Genomic DNA, 21,374 nt, shown 5'->3' on the forward strand with positions numbered 1-21,374 from the left:
ATTTGGACATTTTTATTTTCAGTTTTTAATTTTGTTCGTGGGCCAAGCATGTGTTTGTTGTTTTTTTGTTTTACTCCTCAATTAAAGAAAATGCTCCCAAAATGATAGAAAAATACTACTCTTGAAATTTTCAAAACGACAGCACTGTCACGGCAAAAAAAACATGGCATCATTTGTCTTCAACAAATTATACTAGATTTCAGTACTTTCTATGTCAGAAAAAGCTTATCTCAACTAAATACAAACAGATGTCGCTAAATATTTCATATCTTTTTTTGCCACTGTGCCTGAAAGGGCTAGTGTAGCTTATTTGAAGTGGAACCATTTTTATTCAAATTTTGTATGGAAAATTCACACCACTAGCAGTCCATGTATAGTATGTCAATGAATCCAAAGGTATCCAAGAATTATTGGGGTATGTATGTATCTGACAGAACAGCTGATTCAACACATGGTTGAATTTCAAAAACTCGAAAATTGATTTCAGCCTTTTCTATTTGTTACCAACAAAAAGATACAAAATGTTGGTTGAAGTTGTATTTGAAAATATTTTGTACATAATAGACGATGAAGAAGCTATTTGCCTCCGAATTTTAGAAGGTAATTATGATCATTTTTTTAAACTTCAAAATTGACTAATTTTGTTCTCGTGAGAATTTTTTTTTTGTTTCTTGCGCTTTGATGATCAATCAGTTGGATGCGTATTTAGTATTAGTATTTAGTATTTTATATTAAAAAAGAAAAAAACATGGTTAAAAGTTGCACAAAAAGTGCGAAAAGTTTAAATATGAACAACACTAGTATCACCTTAACAACTAAGGTATGGCCACACTATACAAAGCACTAATGTTGTTCCCCTTTTGTAGATGACCAATTTGCTAGGTCTGATCTCCAGTCTAGTGTCCAGCATTATGAAGTTGAAGAACCTCATCCTGTTCATAGGTAGACCAAAAAAATACGTCATATATTTACCTTAATCTTGTGGACATAAATAACTCTAATTTTTTTGTTTTTATGCATCTTGTGGAGCTACAAGCAAATAAGGTTGCTGAAAGGAAAGGTTAGTTATCCTTTCAGATGATTGAAAACCCCAAAGACGAACCACCATTCTATTCTTATTGGAGGAGTACAGAAAGAGAAAGGACCAGCTGCGAGACCCAATAATCCGACGAAGAACAATTTTTGAAGAAATTGCAAAAGTTCTTGAAGAACACGGGTCAATTTTTAATAAGAAGGAATTAGAAATAAAATTAAAAATATGAAAAAGTTCAAATGTTTTTTTGCTTTTTGTGAACAGCTGAAAATTGTTTTCATTTTTTGACAGCTATCTCAATGCAGCTATCCAACTCGTTCAACAAGGTATCTAATAATCCACCTACCCAAGGTACCCTATCCAACACAAGATTGAACGCAGCCATTGTGGTCTGTTTTTTTTTTCTTACTATAATTACCTATTTTGTTATGTCAAAAACAATTGTTCAAGTGTCATAGTTACGAATTGTTGGATTTTGTAAGAATTAAAAATATTTATGAACCACTATTTTTAGAAATTTTTCATATATCAAATCCCTATAAATCATTCAACCATTAGGAATGAAAATATTAAATACTAACTAGAAGACTTTATACAACATTCATGTTCGTAAGTATTACGTGCGCTAGGCGCGCACATGCAACTTTTTCGAAACCAAATAGTACGATCGTTAGTTGCCCAAACATCGCGCACATAAGCAACTCCAAAAGAAATCAACGAAATAAACCAATGCACAGGAAACATTTATATACTTTTTATATCTCATATACACGAAAAAAAAAAATATTTTCAAATTTGTCCTTTTCTTTTGCTTATGAAACAAAAGTGTAGATATATTGTTGAAATGAAAAATTATATAAAATATATTTTTTGCTTTTTGAAAGAGATTTTATAAGTCAATACAAATTTCTACATATGGATATATTAAGTTCACCCGTTGAACACACAACGCCTTGTGAAAGGGCAATTTCAAAAAATGTATCTAGACCTCCGATAGTCCGTTCCCACCCAAGGATTACTTCACATGAGCGACAGAAGTTTTGTTGAATTTCTCTTTTTGATGCGGTTATGGTTTCAGCCTTAGATTCTTTTAATTTGAGGGCCCGTACAAGATAAGGTGTATGTCAATCTTTATCTGGCTGTATGTCGTCAGCCACAATTGTGTGAATCAATCATAGAAAATTTCATAAAAACCGTTTTCCATTGATGATGACTTAAATTTCTCTTTAAAAAACAAATCAATTAATTACTGTTAAAAAGAAATTGTTTTTAAATATTAAAATGAAACTTCTTACTGGAAAACACTATACTGTTTAAGATTGCCCATATAAACAGGTATTCATTTTGTTCATGGAACGAAAAACAAAACATTATCCAAAAATGTCCAAATCTCAAAATAAGTCTTTTAAGCGCAGCCCGGTGATTTGCAATTATGGTCACCAAACGACAACCATAAATCTAACTTAAATCCGTCCATTCACATGAGTGCGAACACCGACTAACAAATTAACATGTATATTTAATTAAAAACTTGAACAATTCATAATTTTTCTTCACACAATCTGTACATTACAACTAATTGAATTTTGAACAATTCTAAGCGATCACTTTTAAAATACTCTTTTTAATTTTAAATTGATTGTTTTTACAGATGTTCTAATAATTGTGCAACAACATTATTGAAGTGACGAATAGTTAATAAAGTAAATGATTTACTTACAAATAAGCCACTTATTGTTTGTTTTGGGAGAAAACAATCCATTTAAACGCAATTCATCATAAAAATGAATTGATTGCAATAAACTAATGTTTTTTCGTCAACTCATTTCGTTAAATTTTTGCTGTTTATCTTTTTTGTTGAAAAAAACTAACAATTTTATTCAAGAAATTTTCTATTTTTGGTCACTATGATTTTAATTAAAGTTCTCAAAACAAGGTTTTTCAATAAGTTAAGAGCAACTTCAATTTTTCTTTCAATTTTTACATTTATTCTAACAAATCCCAACAATTTTTAACAATGACACTTGAACATTTTTATTTTGAAATGGAACAATAGTTGAAAATGGTTAAAAAAAAGAACACAACACTGGTGTAGGTGTTGGCAGATGATGCAGTTTCCTATCGGGCTTTTTAACGAATGGTGAGATGAGAGTTTCCCCTCTCCATTATAAACGTCAAAACCTGACTGGGTGGGGAAACTATTTTCAGGATTTCAAGATGTTTATTGTTTTCTTGTTGTCTGGTCTGGGTACTTATTTATTATAACGTCGTCGACTAGTTGCTCTTAATTTATAATCGATTTGCCAATCTCTTTTCCATTTCCCAGACAAGATTGAATTCTTAAAAGCAAAGCCAGTACAAGACCAAGTCGGAAAATAATTATGAAGTTATCTTAAGTAAAATCTCAATAAACATTCATACGACGACGTACATACGTAAATGCAACTGTTTTCAGAGAACATTTCTTGCCGCGTCGCCGTCTTTTGTTCGAACTTTCAAAAGGTTATCTCTGAGCTCTGAGGCTCTGACTCCGCTCTGAGCTCTGACAGATTCATACGATTCTCTATAATTGAATGAGTATGATAATGTTTATATGGTTGCGGTGTAGTGTATATTGATTTGTGCTTTCCCTTGGTGTAGTCTCTGGTCTTAGGCATTTCATTTATTTTGTACAAAATTTCTTCAAAGAGAGTGTGAAAGTTCAATTAAAAAATATATATAAATGTTAGAACATATTGTGAACAAAACATAATAAGTTAACTCCATAACCACCAAAGTCAAGTGTTTCTCTTGTGATAAACATGATATGGGCTATATTGTATAAAATTGCTCTACTAGTGCTTAGTACCCAATCATATGTTATTAAAAATGACGAACAATTCATTGAAAATCCATTCTATCACACCCAAGAAAACCTGGAGGATACTTTCCTGAAGCTTCAGAAGACCTTTCCGGAATATGCCAAAGTTCATAGCATTGGACATTCCTTAGAGGGAAGGAACTTAATGGTTATACAAATAGGAAAAAATGTACGCCATCGCAATTTGCTTACACCAATGGTAAAATACATCGGGAATATGCATGGTGACGAGGCAGTGAGTAGGGAAGTCCTTATTTATCTGGCTCAATACTTGCTTCATAATTACGAAAAAAATGAAGAAATCTCCAAGCTGATCAATACTACTGACATTTATATAATGCCTACAATGAATCCAGATGGATTCGCCAGATCACAGGTAATAACAATATAATATCTCGATGTATTTCTATCGTTCTAAAATTTGTTCTCTTTACAATTGTGTACATAGTAGCTAATTCAGTTCTATGCATATTGAACTTGTGGCTCTTTTTCTTTTTCCGTTCGTTCCAATATGTTTTTTTTTTTTGTGTAGGTACCGTCTAGATGCTTTAATGAACCCACCTACTTGGAAAAAGTCATATAGTGTCAGTTTTTCATTTCACCCCGCACTAGGTGCAAATAATGATTTCTCTTGTCATATGAAGTGGTATGGCTCGACTTGTGTTAAATTCTTTTAATTAGACTTGCACGAATGAACGCTTTGCCTTGGAACTAATTTCTAAAATTAAATTACTGAGGTAGGCTTTCCTATATTTTATGATAAGACTTAGTCCATTCTCCAGATCGGTTAAGAAAAAATTCAACTTTTTAACTAAATAGAGCCAATATTAAAATGACTAGGTTTTTTTCAAGTATAGGTACTTTTTTATAATAAGGTTCTATTAGTTGCCTTAATTAACTTGTTTGGTTTATGTATTAGGTAAGTACCTATTTTTGTTTTGAATACCTACTTAATTGCGTCTTTGTGGGTAGGCTCATTTGTCAGATGCTTTCGTCCTTGATTATAGACACACATTTAAAATTGTAATTTTAATATCATTTTAAAAGACAAACAAACATGTTTTTGATGTTTCAAAGGAAGAAAACTAGCTTCGAATCAGATTGTTAATTAAAAAAAAAAGAGTTAAGGCAAAGTAAATATTAAGAGGATAGATACTCGGTTTATGTTTGGACATTTTTAGAAGTTATAGGTATTGTGTATATGTATTCATATCGGCCCTATAATATGTGAACGTCGCCTCTACAAATTTAAAATTTTAGAATTCTATAAAACAAAAGATTTGCCTTAAGCTACAATTACACGTTCAAAGTAAAAGTAAAAAGTCATCGAAAATTAAAAATTTTCTCCGTCAATGTCAAATACGTTGACTACCACACAAGAACTTTGAAGATCACAAGATTTGACAAAATAAAGTGTATTTGAGCCAATCTTATTTTCATAATTCACCTGGCACATTACTTTTGAGTAGTTTTTAGTTTAGTTTAGTACCCGTGAAAAGAGTTAGGTGGCACAGGCAGGGATTGAACCCAAGACCCCTTGCATGACAGTCCAACGCACTAACCGTCACGCTACGGGTTTTTAGTTTAACGTGTAATAATATACAAATCTTAACGGCAAGGACATTTAAACAAATTATGGAATTTGTATTTTTAATAAAAGGATTTTTTGTTGTAGAGAAATGTATTACTTGAAAAAAGGACCACAACTATTGGTACGTTGCATTTATAGTCTAAACTTTGATTCCACCTGATCAAACATGAAAAATACTAGGGCTATAAAAGGAGTTTTCGTACATCTAAGACAAATATATGTATGTCTTTAATATCTATATTGATCCCTTGCACCGCTTTTTTCGAATCCTGTTAAAATTCGTCTGGACTATAAGCAAATGGGGGGATTTTGGACACACAACACAAGGCTTATCGTTGCCTGGATTATTAATATTAATTAATTAAATCTACCCTCCTATTTCGTTTAAGCTATTATTTCCGAACTACAAATATATTTTTCAATTAGGTAATACAGTTGTGTTCATAAAAAAAGCAGTGCTGGTCACATTTTATTAGATTGTCAATTATTTAAATGACGGAAATTCTTACAAAAAAAATTAACATGTTACTTGCATCTAACGGTCTATTGTTTTCATATTGGAGACTTTTAGCTTGAAGTTATACTCTACTTCTCCCGGTGAACACACATTATTTCAAACACTCTGGATATAGAGTGTTCATAAAAATAGCAGTGCTCTTGGTTTTAAAAGTAAAAAGTGTTAAAAATTCAATTTTTGTTATTTTTCGATAAGTAAGTATTTCACTACTTAAAGGTATTTGTAACATACTAGGATATTCAAAATTAATAAATAAAACAATGGGACGGTCAAGACTTTGCACCGAAGAAATTCGAAAACTGCGTTTGGATGGAAAAACCTACCAAAATATTCAAGACATCCTAGGCTGCTCAGCAAAAATGGTCAGTAACGCCTTAAAATGGCAAAATAAACCGAAAACGCGAGTCCCAAAAAGGATTACTACTGAAAGAACTGACAGAAAAATTGTTCAGCTAGCAAAACATATCCCTACCATAGGCTCTTGGAAAATAAGAAATGGACTTCAACTGTCTGTTAGCGCTGTCACAATACGAAGACGTCTTTTGAAGCGAAGTCCACGCAAGGTACCATTCTTGACGAAAAGGCATGTGGCAGTGAGAATAAAGTTTGCCAAAGCACATAGAGAATGGGCAAAAGAGAAATGGAGGAATTATCTGTGGAGCGATATAAGCAAAGTCGTCCTTTTTGGATCCAGGGGTCGTCGAGAATATGTGAGAAGACCCAAAATGCAGCAAACGACGGTACACTATAAAAACAGAGAAGATGGTGTAGGAAAAATTATAATATGGGCTTGTTTTTCATACTCCGGGGCGGGCCTATTAATTCCATCGGGGGTATAAGGGATGCAACTGAGTATGCGAAAATTCTCGAGGAGGTTATGTTACCCTATGCTGAAGAGGAAATGCCGTTGGTTTGGGTATACCAACAAGATTATGACCCAAAGCATATGTCAAAATCATGGTTTGCGCAGAAGAAGTTATCCGTTATGGAGTGGCCCGCTCAATCCTCCGACCTTAACCCCATCGAAAATTTGTGAGGGGGTGTTAAGAACGCAGTTCATAAAGCAAAACCCAAGAGTTCGAAAGAATTGTGGGAAGAAGTGCGTGATTCGTGGAACGCAATACCAATTGAGAGGTGTCAGGTTTTAGTGAACTCGATGCCACGTAGATGCAAAGCAGTCATAAAAAACAATGGTTATGCAAAAAAGAACTAATTGAAAGCCAACATTATTTGTATACTTTTGTATAACTTTTTACAGTTTTTCTTACTTCTTACGTAATTAATCCAGTACTTTGTCATGCACTGCTATATTTATGAACAGCCATATATTTAAAAAACGTTTTCTACTGTGACGAAACTAACGGTAAAAAACGATAATACTTATTTTCTGTTATTATGAATAAAATATTTTAGTTTGTTATTAGAAGTTTAATGAAACATTTTATAACATTGATATTGAAGGCCTTTTTGTTTTATTTGGAGAGCACTGCTATTTTTATGTACATAGGTACAAAAAACAATACGCATGTTCAGACGACAAAAGGAACGTGAAAATAAAGCAAGTTTCTTGTATCTGAAAAAAAAAATGGAAATTTGACTGGAAAGTTAGTTTAAAAAAATCTCCTTAACTGTAGAGTCAGGTCTATCTATGTCAAAATGACAGGATCATGTTCATTTATTCAACTGAAAGCTGAACTTTATTACTTTATGATTTATTTATTTTCTGCACAATTCCATCTAACGTTTTGTGTAACAGGATTCCTTGTCAAATTGGAAAATATATATGTAAGTAATATTCCTTTACAATGCAAAATACCAATCGTGATGGGCTTGTAGTTTGTTTGAGGGGTGTTTTGTAGGCAATAATGTTTTTAGTAGTTTTCGTATGGTGAAAAGATGGTAGAAGTTAGGGAAGTAAAGATCCAAGTTTGAAATTTATGACACTTGAAAAACAAAACTAGTTATCTTGGTGCAAATGTACGTTTAAAGAATGAAGTTGAATGCTGTCTGAACCTAACCAAGGGTAAACATACATTACGAGATACATAGAGTCCGGAAATTATTTGGAAAGATTTTGTATGATAACAATTGTTATTAAAACATGGAAAAAGTAAACAAATAAAATTCAACTGTATTTTAAAATTAAATTATAAGACAATCTGTCAAATCAATTTCCATATTAAACGTTTCTATTGAATTACATTAGAAACATGCGTTGACTCGGTCAATGTTGGAACACAGTCATTGCGATGATTGCTGTCCCAAAAACGAGTCAGCATGTCGTAATAGCATTAACTCACACATTACAACGTAACTGAAATTAGTAAATTTGTAGGTTCAAAAATGTGGGCCAACAGTATTTTTCGTTGACGATTGATTGCACGACGTGATATTATTGGTACAGATTTTGGCTTCATTTTTACGTCAGAGAGTCAACGAGTAGATCGTGTGGCAAAAGTAGGTAGTACAAAGATCTCCCTAAACAGAAAAATACACTAAATTTGTTTACGATCGATAATTTGTCATATTTTTAAATGAATACAAGTAAACAGATCTTGAAAATAACAAAACTTCTGAATTGTGGGGGGTTTGAAAATTACTTTATTTAGCTGGAAATAAAAACAATGCCGACACTATTTTAGTTTTGTTTGTTCAGCATATGAATTCAATAAAATTATGTTTGTGTCTATTTTCAGGGGAGTCAATTTACTAAAATATAAGATCTTCAATAAACTTAAAATTATTTATTTTAACTAGAAGAAGAATAAATCTAGGGGAAGGGGTACTTGTCCTAAAATCTAACATAAGAATCCAAAACATACAGTGACCCACGACTAATCGGACATAAAAAAGAAAAATGTTCGCAGTGCAATTTCTCTAAGAAAATGAATGTGGGTGTTAAAATTAAAGATCATATTTTATCATAAGGGAAGTCATATTTATTTTAAATAAACAAAAACAAATATTTTAAATCACTATTTAAAACAAGGAAACTAAAAACTAAAACAACTCCATAATTTCATGTCGGACACATTGCATTTAGTATTCCAGCATTGAAGAAACCAGTTTTGAACAAACTTCTGGGGGTATTTTTGTCCATTCTTCTTGAAGAGCCGTTTTTAGCTCCTCAATATTTCGAAAATTCTTTTAAGCGACTCGACGTCCCAAGTCATCCCAAATATGGTCAGTTGCATTAAGGTCAGGGGTGTATTAAGCACTTTGGGACTATTATACAACAACGACGACCTTGCTGTGTAAGATGTATGCTTGGGCTCGTTGTCCTGGTAGAAGATGAAATTGTCTCATTTTCCAAGCTTAGCCCTTTTCATACATTTTACCTTCCACAGAGTCTTAAGTTTCCAACATCAGAACTCGACATACATCCCCATACCATGACCGACCCACCGCCATGTTTCACAGTTGCCCGTGTATGTTTATGAGAGAATTCTTCATTTGCTTTTCTCCATAAAAACATTCATCCGTTTGATCCTTTCAAGTTAAATTGGCTTTCATCCGTGAACAAAACCTATTTTATGATGTTTAATCCTTAAACAAACAATACAAATTCAAGAAATGTTACCTTATTTCAGAATGACGTATACTTAGTTAGCAAATTTCCCTAGCAAATTTAAGCCTTTCTTTTCTATTTTTTTTCACTTATAAATTGCTTTTTTCTTTTCGGATCGTTTCCTTACTCCTGGTCTCGGTTAAAACTCCTTTAGAGATTCTGAGGATAAGAAAGGATTTTCCTTCACTTGCCAAACAAGTGGCTTTTCTTCGTACATATCCAACTTTATCTCTTGTCCTTTCCTGCTAATATTAAGGATCCTATCTTCATTTTTGAAACGTGAAATTATGTCCTGAACTGCTGAATGGCTCCGTTGGACAATTTTGACGATTTCTCGAACTGATTTTCCATTCTGACGTCTGTTTATCTTTCGGGCCATTTTAAGGTTTAGCAGAAAACTTTACAAAAACAAACTGAACATGAATCGCAATAGAACATTTCCTAAAGCCTATCATAATGAAAAGTGCTGTTACTGAGCACTCTACTGTGCATCAGTAGCAGGTGTCCTATTATGTGTGGGGAGACGGAATATTAGAGTTGTTTTAGTTTTTAGTCAACATTGTTTTGTTTACTAATTCTAAATAAGTTTTTATTAATACAAAATGAACTTTAGGATTTTTATTTAATAAATCAGAGGTACATTTCTACACCCTCCAAACATTTAAATAGATAAATTGCACCGTTAAAATGTTTCTTTTCTGTGTGCGATTAGTCGTGGGGGTCAATGTATAAGCTCCTTCTTCAATTATAGTTCTACTTTGAAGATATACATTCACGTCAAAGTGTTTTTTCATCAGAAGGAAATTTTATATTTTCAAGGTTGTTTCAGGTTACTGCAAAAAATGTATCAACATTTATTCTAATATTCCACAGTAATGTATATTAGCATACCGCATATACAAACAGTTGTCGTTAAAAATTCTTAGACTGTGCGGTTCAAAATATTTGTGACAAAACAGATTAAAAACTTGATAGTTAGATAGTTCCTATTCCATCCCGTATGCTTCGCATGGTTCTCCAAGAGTTACCTTTACTAAAGTTTTTGTTTTATTTTTCTTAATTAAATTAATAAAATTATGTTGTTTAAGTAAAATCATAATTTTATATATTCTAGGAGGGAAATTGTGACTCACTTCGCAATTATGTTGGTCGTCATAATGCTGCTGGAATGGATTTAAACAGAGATTTTCCCGATCGATTAGAAGATGAACATACAATCCAACTTAAGGCATCCCAAAGACAGCCGGAAACATCGGCTGTTATTGAATGGTTGATTAACAATCCGTTTGTTTTGTCTGCAAACTTTCATGGAGGTGCTGTAGTGGCTAGTTATCCATATGATAATTCAGTGTAAGTAATAAATAACACGCACAGTTGTATTATTAAAATTGTTTAACATATCTATATACCTTTTGTTTTGCAGAAACCACCACGAATGTTGTGAAGAAAGTCTGACGCCCGATGATTTAGTTTTTAAAACACTTGCCCATTCATATTCAGATAACCATCCAGTAATGAGAACAGGAAAAGAATGTAATGAAACATTTGCAAATGGTGTTACAAATGGTGCTTTTTGGTACGAACTAAATGGCGGTATGCAAGACTTCAACTATGCGTTCACCAATTGTTTTGAGCTAACAGTTGAGCTTTCATGTTGCAAGTATCCATTGGCATCAACACTCCCAAATGAATGGCATAAAAACAAGAGGAGTCTTATAAGTCTGTTAAAAATGGCTCAAATGGGATTGAAAGGATTGGTAAAAGATATAAATGGTTATCCCATTAACGATGCTAAAATCGTTGTTCAAGGCATCGAAGACAAAATAATTCGCACTACAAAGCGTGGGGAGTACTGGCGACTCCTTACCCCTGGAACTTATAATGTTCAAGCATTAGCTTTTGGGTAATAAAACATAAACAAACATATTTGTAGTATAAGATTTTAATTTCTCTTTGTACACAGGTATGAAGCAAGTCCAATTCATAAGGTTGAAATTCCAAATAAAGATGAACCAATTCGCTTAGATTTCAACTTAAAACCTTCGGATTCTCTTAATGATGGTATCAACAACTTTTATAGTCCATACTACTTTAGACATTAATTTTACAAATGATGCACGCAAATGAATAATGGTGTTTTATTTTATGGAGAGAACTCTTAATCCATTTCAATATGTATTCATAATCACATTACTATTATTGTGTATTTACTTAAATTTGATTTAATAAATACCTACCTACATTTTTTGCCATTTAATATAGAATATTTATAAAAAATAATACACAAGATTTCGTATCTACCAAGCCAATAAAATAATACATCATTTAAGTCAAAATTATAAAAGTAGAGCTTACATATATAGTTGTTATATAATATTTATTGATGTTTATCTCACATAAATTTATAATATGCAATTAAAACCATCATCCTAATTCACTTCATTAATTTGGTTTTTGACTAATTTAAACGCATTTATGATTGTATTGATTTGTAATTTAAATATTGTATTAAGCATAACAATAAAAATAAAACATTTCCACAAAATTATATAATACACAATGTATTTACGAAAATGTTTAAAAAAAAAAATACATACACTTTAAAAATCAATTCTATATGGTTTGATAAATGATTTTTATTTGGTGTGTGATTTGGTGGAGGTTAATTTGTGGTCTCTGGGATACTGCTTTCATTAATAATAGATTTAATTTTGTTTTTTTTTTTGTTTTTAATTTACGAACATCTGAAAATACTTTTACAGACTCATTCCGAAAGGTCAAAGTGGAAAGATCAGATGAAATCTCAAGTGGTTTTTCAGCGACTACGAAATTCGTGCATCACAACTATACGCAAATGGAAAAGTGCGTAGATATATTTTTATTTTAAAATTTATTTAAGTGCATTTTTTTTTAAAGCTAATACCACTAGAAAACCTCATCTTAATTGATAAAAAGCTTCTTGAATTCATTATTAGGGCTAATTGACTTTAAATTATTTTTGAATGTCTTAGCTGTTTGGTTTCCTATGATCTTTCGAACTATTAGAATGCTAGCAAGAAATATTTTGTATTAAGTTTTCCTATGATCTTTCGAACTATTAGAATCCTAGCACTAAATATTTTGTATTGAATTTTTTATTATCGAATTATAGAGGGGAAAATACAGAGTAGATAGAATACCAAAAGCTGTTTGAAAGAAAAGCCAGTAGGTTCCGTTTTTATAGATTTGTTGTTTATACTTTGAAATTTGTAACCAATTTGCAAATATTTATTTTATTTATTATTATTATATGAATATTTGAGTCAGGGAACTGATAGTTTTTAGATAGAAAAGTAATTGTGTTTAGTTTACATTGCGTTTTGAAATCGAGTCAGTTTTTTTTAAACCAATTTCGACTGAAACAGCATGAAAATGAAGGGATTCACTGTGTCTATTCTATTTTTGTCTAGTAAAAAATACGAAAAATTCAAAAAATTCAATTTTCGTTTCGGTATTTTTTGAATCATCGGAACTCTATTTTAAGATGAAAAGGTAAGGTAACTTGCAAAAATATTGTTTTTGTTGTTGTTTCCCTTGATTAATATTTGTTTGCTTAACTTGCTTACCACAAAAACACTACTTTTACTAAACCTTATTTTATACCTTAGATTTGTCTCCATTAAAATATTCTAGGAGGAACCTCTGCAAAATCTCCGTTGAAAATTTGTGCCTGACTTCTTTTAATTTTTGAGTTTATTTTCACTCAAACTTGTAAAAAAAACAGATTTTCATTTCCCTTTCCTTTCATTAAACATTTTTTTTTCAGTAGTAATTGTTCAGTTTTAATTCAATAGTTTTTTAGTTAAAAACAATTGCTCTTTAACATTTAAATTTTTTAAAATCCCAACTATCGTTCTATTCTCATTTTACAACATCTTTTAACAAAACAAAAACAAGATGAGTTGGCCGTGAATTTGGGAAGTTTTTTAGTAAACTATTAAGATGAGGATTAAAAAGAAACCCCTAGTTTTTATTCCAATCGCATTATACATATTAAAAAGAAGAATACTTAGAAATGTTCACTAATTTCATAAAATAATATCGCACAATCCCTCAACCTTGGTTCTATGTAGATATATCTAAGCCCTTCGTATCATACCTTTAATACCTTTATAACTTATTCAGACAAATTGTTTGCTATTTTAGACTGATTTAAAAGATTACTAATTTTGAATGCCACAAGATTTTTAGTTAAAGTAAAATTAACTATTAAGCCCTTTAACATTTCAGTACTTATAATATTGAGAGGTCGTTGCTTTTCATTTCATATTGGAAATTTTAGTTTTAAACCTTTTCATTTTATAATGTTTCACCAGTTATCGTATGGAATTGACCAAGATGTAAGTATTTTGTTCAAAGAAATTTAAAAAATTTCCTTTAATGTCATCCGAAGGATTCGTATTCAATTTATTTGGTAGGTTCAGGTATAAATATTTATTAGATGAACATTTTTAAAATTGCAATTGTACAAGCTGATATTTTAGACATGAAATTGTTTCCAAGGTGAACAATCAATAAATTTTTCACAACGTAGGTCAGCGTCACTGATGTAAAGATTTGCAGTAAATTTATGAACTTGGGACAACACGAGGATGTTTAAAAATAATATATTTCCTGTACTTGTAGCTATAAAATAAGAACTAGTCTTTATCAAATTTAGGTTCAAAGCTAAAACATTCCAATATGCGTTTAAAATAAAAAAAACGGCGATGAGCCAACTCTCAATATGAATTCTAAGAGCTGGAACTATTATTTCACTGATCTCTAACTCACTCTAAAAATGAAATCCACTTTAATTTTGATGATTCATTCTAATGCACATAGATTATGTAGTTTTGAAACCTTAAAAATTCTATTATACAATAACAATTACCTACATGTTTTTTTTTTGTTTAAATCCAGATTCATTCGAAATTTAAGTAAAGCATATCCATCAATAACACGATTATACTCGATTGGCAAAAGCGTTGAAGGACGTGAATTGTGGGTATTGGAAATTTTTTCAAAGCCAGGACAACATATACCCGGTATACCAGAATTTAAATACGTGGCCAATATGCATGGAAATGAAGTTGTGGGACGGGAAATGCTCCTTTACCTTGCAAAATATCTTTGTGAACACTATAATCGAGATGAGAGAATAACAAACATTATAAATGGCATTCGGTTACATTTTCTCTTCAGCATGAATCCAGATGGCTATGAAATTGCAAAAGAAGGTTGGAAATTATATAGATAAATTACATATTATGTTGTAGTCAAACCGTTTTTCAAAAAAGGGTCTGATCTTTCGCGTATTTTGATCTTCGGCCCATTAATTCTTATTTAAGAAGTTTAAAAAAAATGAACAGCTCAAAATCTTTTGGTTATGTTTAAATAACTAAATAAGAACCTAATGTTTATTTTTGAACTCTAAGGCTTTTCTGACCACTAAAAAGTACCTCAAAATTAAGTCTTAAATTGCAGAATTGAATAGATTATAATCAATTACCATTCTTATAAAAATCTATTAAACAGTTTTGAGCCTTCTATGAGTTGTTTGAAAGATTTTTTATAAATCATTTTTGGCGATCATTATTTTTAACTTCCCATAGGAAGTTATTGTAATGGGTGCGATTTGTCAAAAATTGAAAACATTTCTCGACGTTTCAAGGTCCCTAAAGTCGATATAAAAGATTTTAAGAAAGATGTATGTGCGTGCGAAAGTCGATATAGAAGTCGATACAAAAGATTTTAAGAAAGATGTCTGTGCGTGCGTGTGACGTTCGCGACGTTTTTTCGTTGTTCATAGCTCAAGAACTAGAAGAAGAGACATCGACTTCAAATAAATTTAGTTATACAGATATTAAGACAGAAACCAAAGCAGTTTCAAAAAAGTGAACATTTTGCTTAACCCTTAATATCTTACGAACCTTGAATTAAATTTTATATTTTATATTGTAACGTAATACCAAATCAGTATATTTTTGGAAAAAAATTCAATCAACGTTTTATTTTATGAATCAAAAAAACTAAAAAAAAAATTTGTCACCTCGAAAATGTTACGAATAGAAAGTGATTTTAACTCCAAAACGGTTTTGTGCAACGAAAGTTGGTAAAAATTGAATTTCGACTCAAATATCTTTTCAAAAATTTAAGATTATGGCTTTCAACTAATTTCAACTTATAAGAAATATTGTTTTCAACATTCAGAAAATTTTTTAGAAAAATCGAATTGACAGTTTTTTTTACAAAAAATAAAAAACTTAAAGGAAAATTTAACAAAAGTTAGTAAAAATTGATTTTCGATTTAAATATCTTTTCCAAAATTTAAGATTAGGTATGGCTTCTAACTAATTTTGACTTATAAGAAATATTGTTTTCAACATTCAGAACAATTTTTAGAAAAATCGAATTGACAGTTTTTTTTACCAAAAATAAAAACTTCAACAAAAAAATTTATAAATATATTTATTTATAAATAACAAAAAAACAATACTAAAACTTGGTAAAATTTTATTGTGACTAAAATAGCTTTTCAAAAATTAAAAATATTGTTTTCAAACTTTTTTTTTTTATTCCACAGAAAATATTGTTTTCGATATTCAGTAGTTTTTTTTTTTTATAAAAATCCAACAGCCCGTTAAAATCTACAAAAAATAGTACTAAAATTTGGTAAAAATTGATGTTCGGTTCTTGACATCTTTCAAATTAATTTCATTCATCCAATTTGTAAAAATTTTAAAATACTACTAAAATTGGTAAAAAATTGTTTTTGAATAAAAATTTATTCAACAAAACTAGACTTTCAAGCTAAACTATTTTTGTATATGAAAAATATTGTTAAATTAAAATTAATTTGGGTGGCGCAACAGTCCTATTGAGAACTAGGGCCTAGTGACTGACAACTCTTAACCATTCCTCTGTGCGAGTACTGTTGTCAGGGATGGACCTACAGTTTTAAGCCGAATCCGAACGGCAAATTTGAGAAAGCCCTTTTCATGACAAGAATTACTCTGGGAGAATTTTAATTTGATATATCCCTCCTTACATTTGTTGAGCCAACAAAAGTTGGGTCAGTAAGATTACAGCAGAGAATTTATTCGAAAGCGATTTGAGGCAATGGAGAAACTGAGATATGTCTAAGTCTATTTGAAGAATAAAAGAGTTGACAAGGTACAAAACGATAAAAACCGTCTTATAATTCTGAAATTATGTTTCTTCAAGGACAGCAAAATGATATGAGTAGTTAACAGTTGGGTAGCTGTCAAGTCTTCTTGTAAAGATTCTTTGCAGAGAACATTTTCGATTTGGAAACGTTGGGATTCAAATGAATCAATCTATCTTTTTTTAAATTCTATCCCGTTTCTACAAACGTTTTTGGATTAGGTTAGATTTGTTTATAATGATTAATCGGTTGGGAAATCAACAAAGTGGCAGAAGCCAAAATTTAATTTTTCAATACCAGGATATTGTAGAAGAAAACAATTTGCTTAATAGACTATTGAATTAACTACAGATGGGAACAAATTATACAACTAGGTTAAATTATCTTTTTAAGGACCAGACTATTAAAACAGTTTTTCAATATATTTTGTTGGAAATGCAAATTGTTGTTGATATTATTTGACACAGGTATCTAATATCTACACTATTTTTTACACCGTGTTAAAACAAATATCAGCTAAAGTAAACATTGTTAAAGATATTTAAACTTTTTCCGTGGGTGAAAGCGCAGAATATTGAGTGTTCTCGGCCAATAGAAACACCGAATGACAAATTTTGCTAACTGCTTTCTAGAATTTATAATCTCATTAGAAACAAATTTGCTAACTGCGTTCTAGAATTTATGATCTTATTAGGACAAATTTCTCTAAGTCGTTTCTAGAATTTATGATTTTATTAGGACAATTTATTTGCTGCTTAAAACTATCATAAGTCTTTTTCGCGGTTTGAGTTAATTAAACAAAAAAACATTGATAATTGGATAGTGTAAATATTTTCTACGAAATGTGAGCCTACACGCAGGGAATGTAGAAGAATTTAAGGTATTTATTCTGATTAAGTATAAATAAACCATATTGAACAAAAAAACTTCTTAAACGTAACTAGTTAAAAGACATATTCTATAGACTTCTTCATGCTTCTTATAATATTTCTAATTACTACTCCTAGGTGATAAAATAAGCGCTGTTGGCAGAGCAAATTACAACAATGTCGACTTAAACAGAAACTTCCCTGATCAGTATGGAACTGATTCTTTAAATCAGAAACAGGAACCTGAAGTTAAGGCTGTTATGAACTGGACACTTTCAATACCGTTTGTATTGTCAGCAAATCTTCACGGAGGATCGCTTGTAGCCAACTTTCCATTCGATGATAATTCAAATGACTTCCGGAGTCAAATGAGCAAACTACGGATTGCAATGACAGGCCGAAAGCCTAATCCAACGGATGATAATGAGTTATTTAAGCATTTAGCTATGGTTTATTCCAATGTGGGTACAATACAAAATTTATTTTCCAAATCAACTTTCTAATATTGATATTATTTTTTTCTAGGCACATTCAACTATGCACTTGGGAAAACCTTGTCCATTTTTCGAAAAGGAAAAGTTTCCCGGTGGAATAACCAACGGAGCCGAGTGGTATAGCGTGACTGGAGGAATGCAGGACTGGAACTATGTCCGTGCTGGAGTGCTTGAGCTAACCCTTGAATTAGGTTGTGACAAATTTCCCATGGAATCTGAGCTACCGAAGTATTGGGAAGAAAACCGAGAACCACTTCTTCAGTTTATTGAACAGGTTCAATGTGCAGTGCATGGTTATATACGCAGTTCAATCGGTACGCCCGTATCAAATGCTATCATATTTCTGGATAATGCAACGCACAGTTCATATAGTGGGTTACAGGGTGATTACTGGAAGTTGGTCACTCAAGGAAAACACAATATAACTATTATAGCTGATGGGTACTTTTTGTTAAGCACTTTATACATATATAGATTATATATAAGGATCTTACTTTCACAGTTATGAAGTGCACCATGAAGAGTTTATTATTCCGCATGATGGACCTTGCGGCTTAAGACTTGATATAGCACTGATGCGAGATGATCCTCAGCATTGGGCTTCAGCTCATGATTATAGAATCATCGAAAATATATTTCACACCAAGTATCATTCGAAAGAAGAAATAAGAAATCAAATGGTAGAGTTGGAAAGAAAAAATGTTGGCTTCGTAAGCTATCAACACGCTGAAACTGGAACTGACTACAACTACGATTTGCTTAAAATGACTAGTGAGGTATGTAAATTCTGTTAAATTCAAATCGATTACTAAATTCTGAGCTAATATCTCAATATATTCGAATTGAACCATTCATAGTTGTTAAAGCTGAAGAACAAAAGCATTAATTTAAAAAAAAAAAAACAAGTCAAAACGCTATAAATTGTCATTTCCTTTTTAAAATTTTGTTTGTAAAAACTTTATGCCCATTGATTTTTTCAATAGATTGGCTCTCCAGACGAAACCAAATACAAAATTCTTGTATTAAGCTCTCTGTTTGATACTACTTCGCCTATGGGTAGAGAGATGATTCTTAATCTTGGCAGACATTTATCTGAAGGCTATCGAATCCAAGAACCACCGATACTTAAAATTTTCAAAAACAGCGTCATTCATTTATTACCAATTATGGAGAATTTTGAAAAAATCAATAATATTTATCAAAATAAGTAAGTATCTACACAATAATGTTAATATTAAAACATTTTTTTTTTATTTAACCATTCAATGTTGTTTCAGTAAAACTGTGTGTGATCCTCTTGTAGGTAATGAATTGGCAGAAAAGATCCTTGATCCAAAATCTGACAAACGCAGAGATTTGTTCATTGAAATGATCGATAGAGAAAAATTCGATTTAATTTTGTCCTTTAGCGCCGGAAACTATGACCTCATGTAAGAATTATTTTCTCTTAAGAATATTAAATCACAATTTATTGCTCATATTCTATTTAAAATTAGGTATCCCCAAAAACCACTGTTGGAAAACTTTGCTCGCCTGATCGAAAAAGTAGAAATACCTTACTCACGACCAACATGTCCTTTAACATCTTCACGCACATCTCAAAAAGATAATACCCAACGATTGACGAACCTTTTCTATAAAATACACCGTGTACCAATGTTTAGTCTTGGTATTTCGTGCTGTCGTATGCCTTCTCAAGAACAACTTGCATCAGTGTGGAGAGAAAACATTGAGAGAATAATGAATTTTATTCATTTAATTGATTTTGGAATAAAAGGACGTGTGGTCTCAAAGAGTGATGGTCAACCTTTGCGTAATGCCTTCGTTAAAATCAATGAATACAATGAGATCTATAACGTTAGCAAAAACCTAGCTCAGTTTAAAGTTATTCTCCCTCCTGGGGAATATGATATTGAAGTGATTTGTGCAGGATATCAAACTAAATATACACATGTTTCTACTATCACAAAAGATCAATTTGTGGACTTGGGTGTACTGGAACTAGCTCCGGGAAAAACTAACTTTGGTAAAGCTGTGATCAGTGAAATAAACATGGGCGAGCTGGGTGATATTTCTGGTAAGTAGCAAGAAATTGGTATTGAATATTCTTACACAAAACAAATATATTCCCTTACTTACATGTACTTTAAAGGATTCGTTCTGGATATGGATAATCATCCTGTTGAAAATGCTAAAGTGTATACAAAAATCAAAAATAAAGTATATTCTAACTTCACAAACAAGTACGGAGGATACATTCTGAACAACGTTCCATATGGTAGTTTAAAAGTTGATGTTGAATCTTCTGGCCATTATCCTTCATCGAGAATCCTTCAAGTAAAAGAAAAAACAAGCAATACTGTTTTCTATTTGAAGACAGATGAACGCGTAATGGGAATGCCACGTTTGATATTCGTTTCTATAGCCGGATGTATTTTAGTTTTTATGGTTGTGACTTGTGCCTTTTTTGTTCAATGTGTCCAGGCGAGAAAACATCGGGTTAAGAAGTACTACAATTTTTCACTTCTTCCTCAAAAGGAAAGGCAGCTTTTTGAAGAAGACGAACAAGGTGAAACGGAAATATTTCGTTCCCCAATAAAAAGTTTGTTGTGAAAATTCATACAAAATAGGTACGAGTATATGTTTTTCTAAATCCATTTATATCGTTTCAGGAAATATGTCTTCAAAACCGTATTATGACGAGGATCTACAAGTTTTTAATAGCGAAGATGAAGAAGATAGTGATGCAGAAGTTATGGTAATGCTGGGCCAAAACAGCAACGATATCTCATAACATTAATTAATTTTAAGTTTAATTAAAAAAAACTTAAAAAATCCAGAGGCACAATAAATCAAATCTCAAATGAACCGGATATTGATTTCAAAAAATATCCGTGCAAATATTATTGTTTCTTTCATATTAATAAAGAAAACCTAATATCATGAATTTGCAGGGATTTTTTAAACAATTTTTTAAATAAATCAAACACAAAAACTTAAATTAATTTACAAACAAAAACATAAAATATTTAATTAAAAATGTTTGTTTTGATATTTTTAATACCTATAATATATACATAAGTAATAATTATTTTGTATCCAGTTGAATTTTCTGAGATCTCAGGAAGGGATTAATTTAATAACAAAAAAAAACACCTCCCTTATTTTTTTAATAAAACTATTTGTTATAATTCAATTGCGTTTAATTTTGAAAAATCGTTGAAAAAACCTTTCTTTCAATTCATATTTCGATGGG

The 21,374-nt window shown here is 31.1% G+C and overlaps 1 protein-coding gene across 1 annotated transcript; it reads left to right on the top strand.

Moving 5' to 3' along the window:
* Nucleotides 1-3,218: 3,218 nt before the first annotated feature.
* On the top strand, nt 3,219-21,032 carry LOC129953783 (carboxypeptidase D). The gene is made up of 14 exons (XM_056067241.1): nt 3,219-4,269; nt 10,684-10,919; nt 10,993-11,472; nt 11,533-11,630; nt 12,332-12,431; nt 14,511-14,827; nt 17,763-18,085; nt 18,150-18,559; nt 18,621-18,894; nt 19,102-19,325; nt 19,396-19,548; nt 19,615-20,195; nt 20,271-20,720; nt 20,791-21,032. The coding sequence occupies exons 1-14, from the start codon at nt 3,835-3,837 to the stop codon at nt 20,910-20,912; spliced, it is 4,203 nt and encodes a 1,400-aa protein (XP_055923216.1). The 5' UTR covers nt 3,219-3,834; the 3' UTR covers nt 20,913-21,032.
* The last annotated feature ends 342 nt before the right edge of the window (nt 21,033-21,374 follow it).

Source organism: Eupeodes corollae, chromosome 1 (assembly GCF_945859685.1).
Source record: "Eupeodes corollae chromosome 1, idEupCoro1.1, whole genome shotgun sequence".
NCBI classification, from domain to species: domain Eukaryota; kingdom Metazoa; phylum Arthropoda; class Insecta; order Diptera; family Syrphidae; genus Eupeodes; species Eupeodes corollae.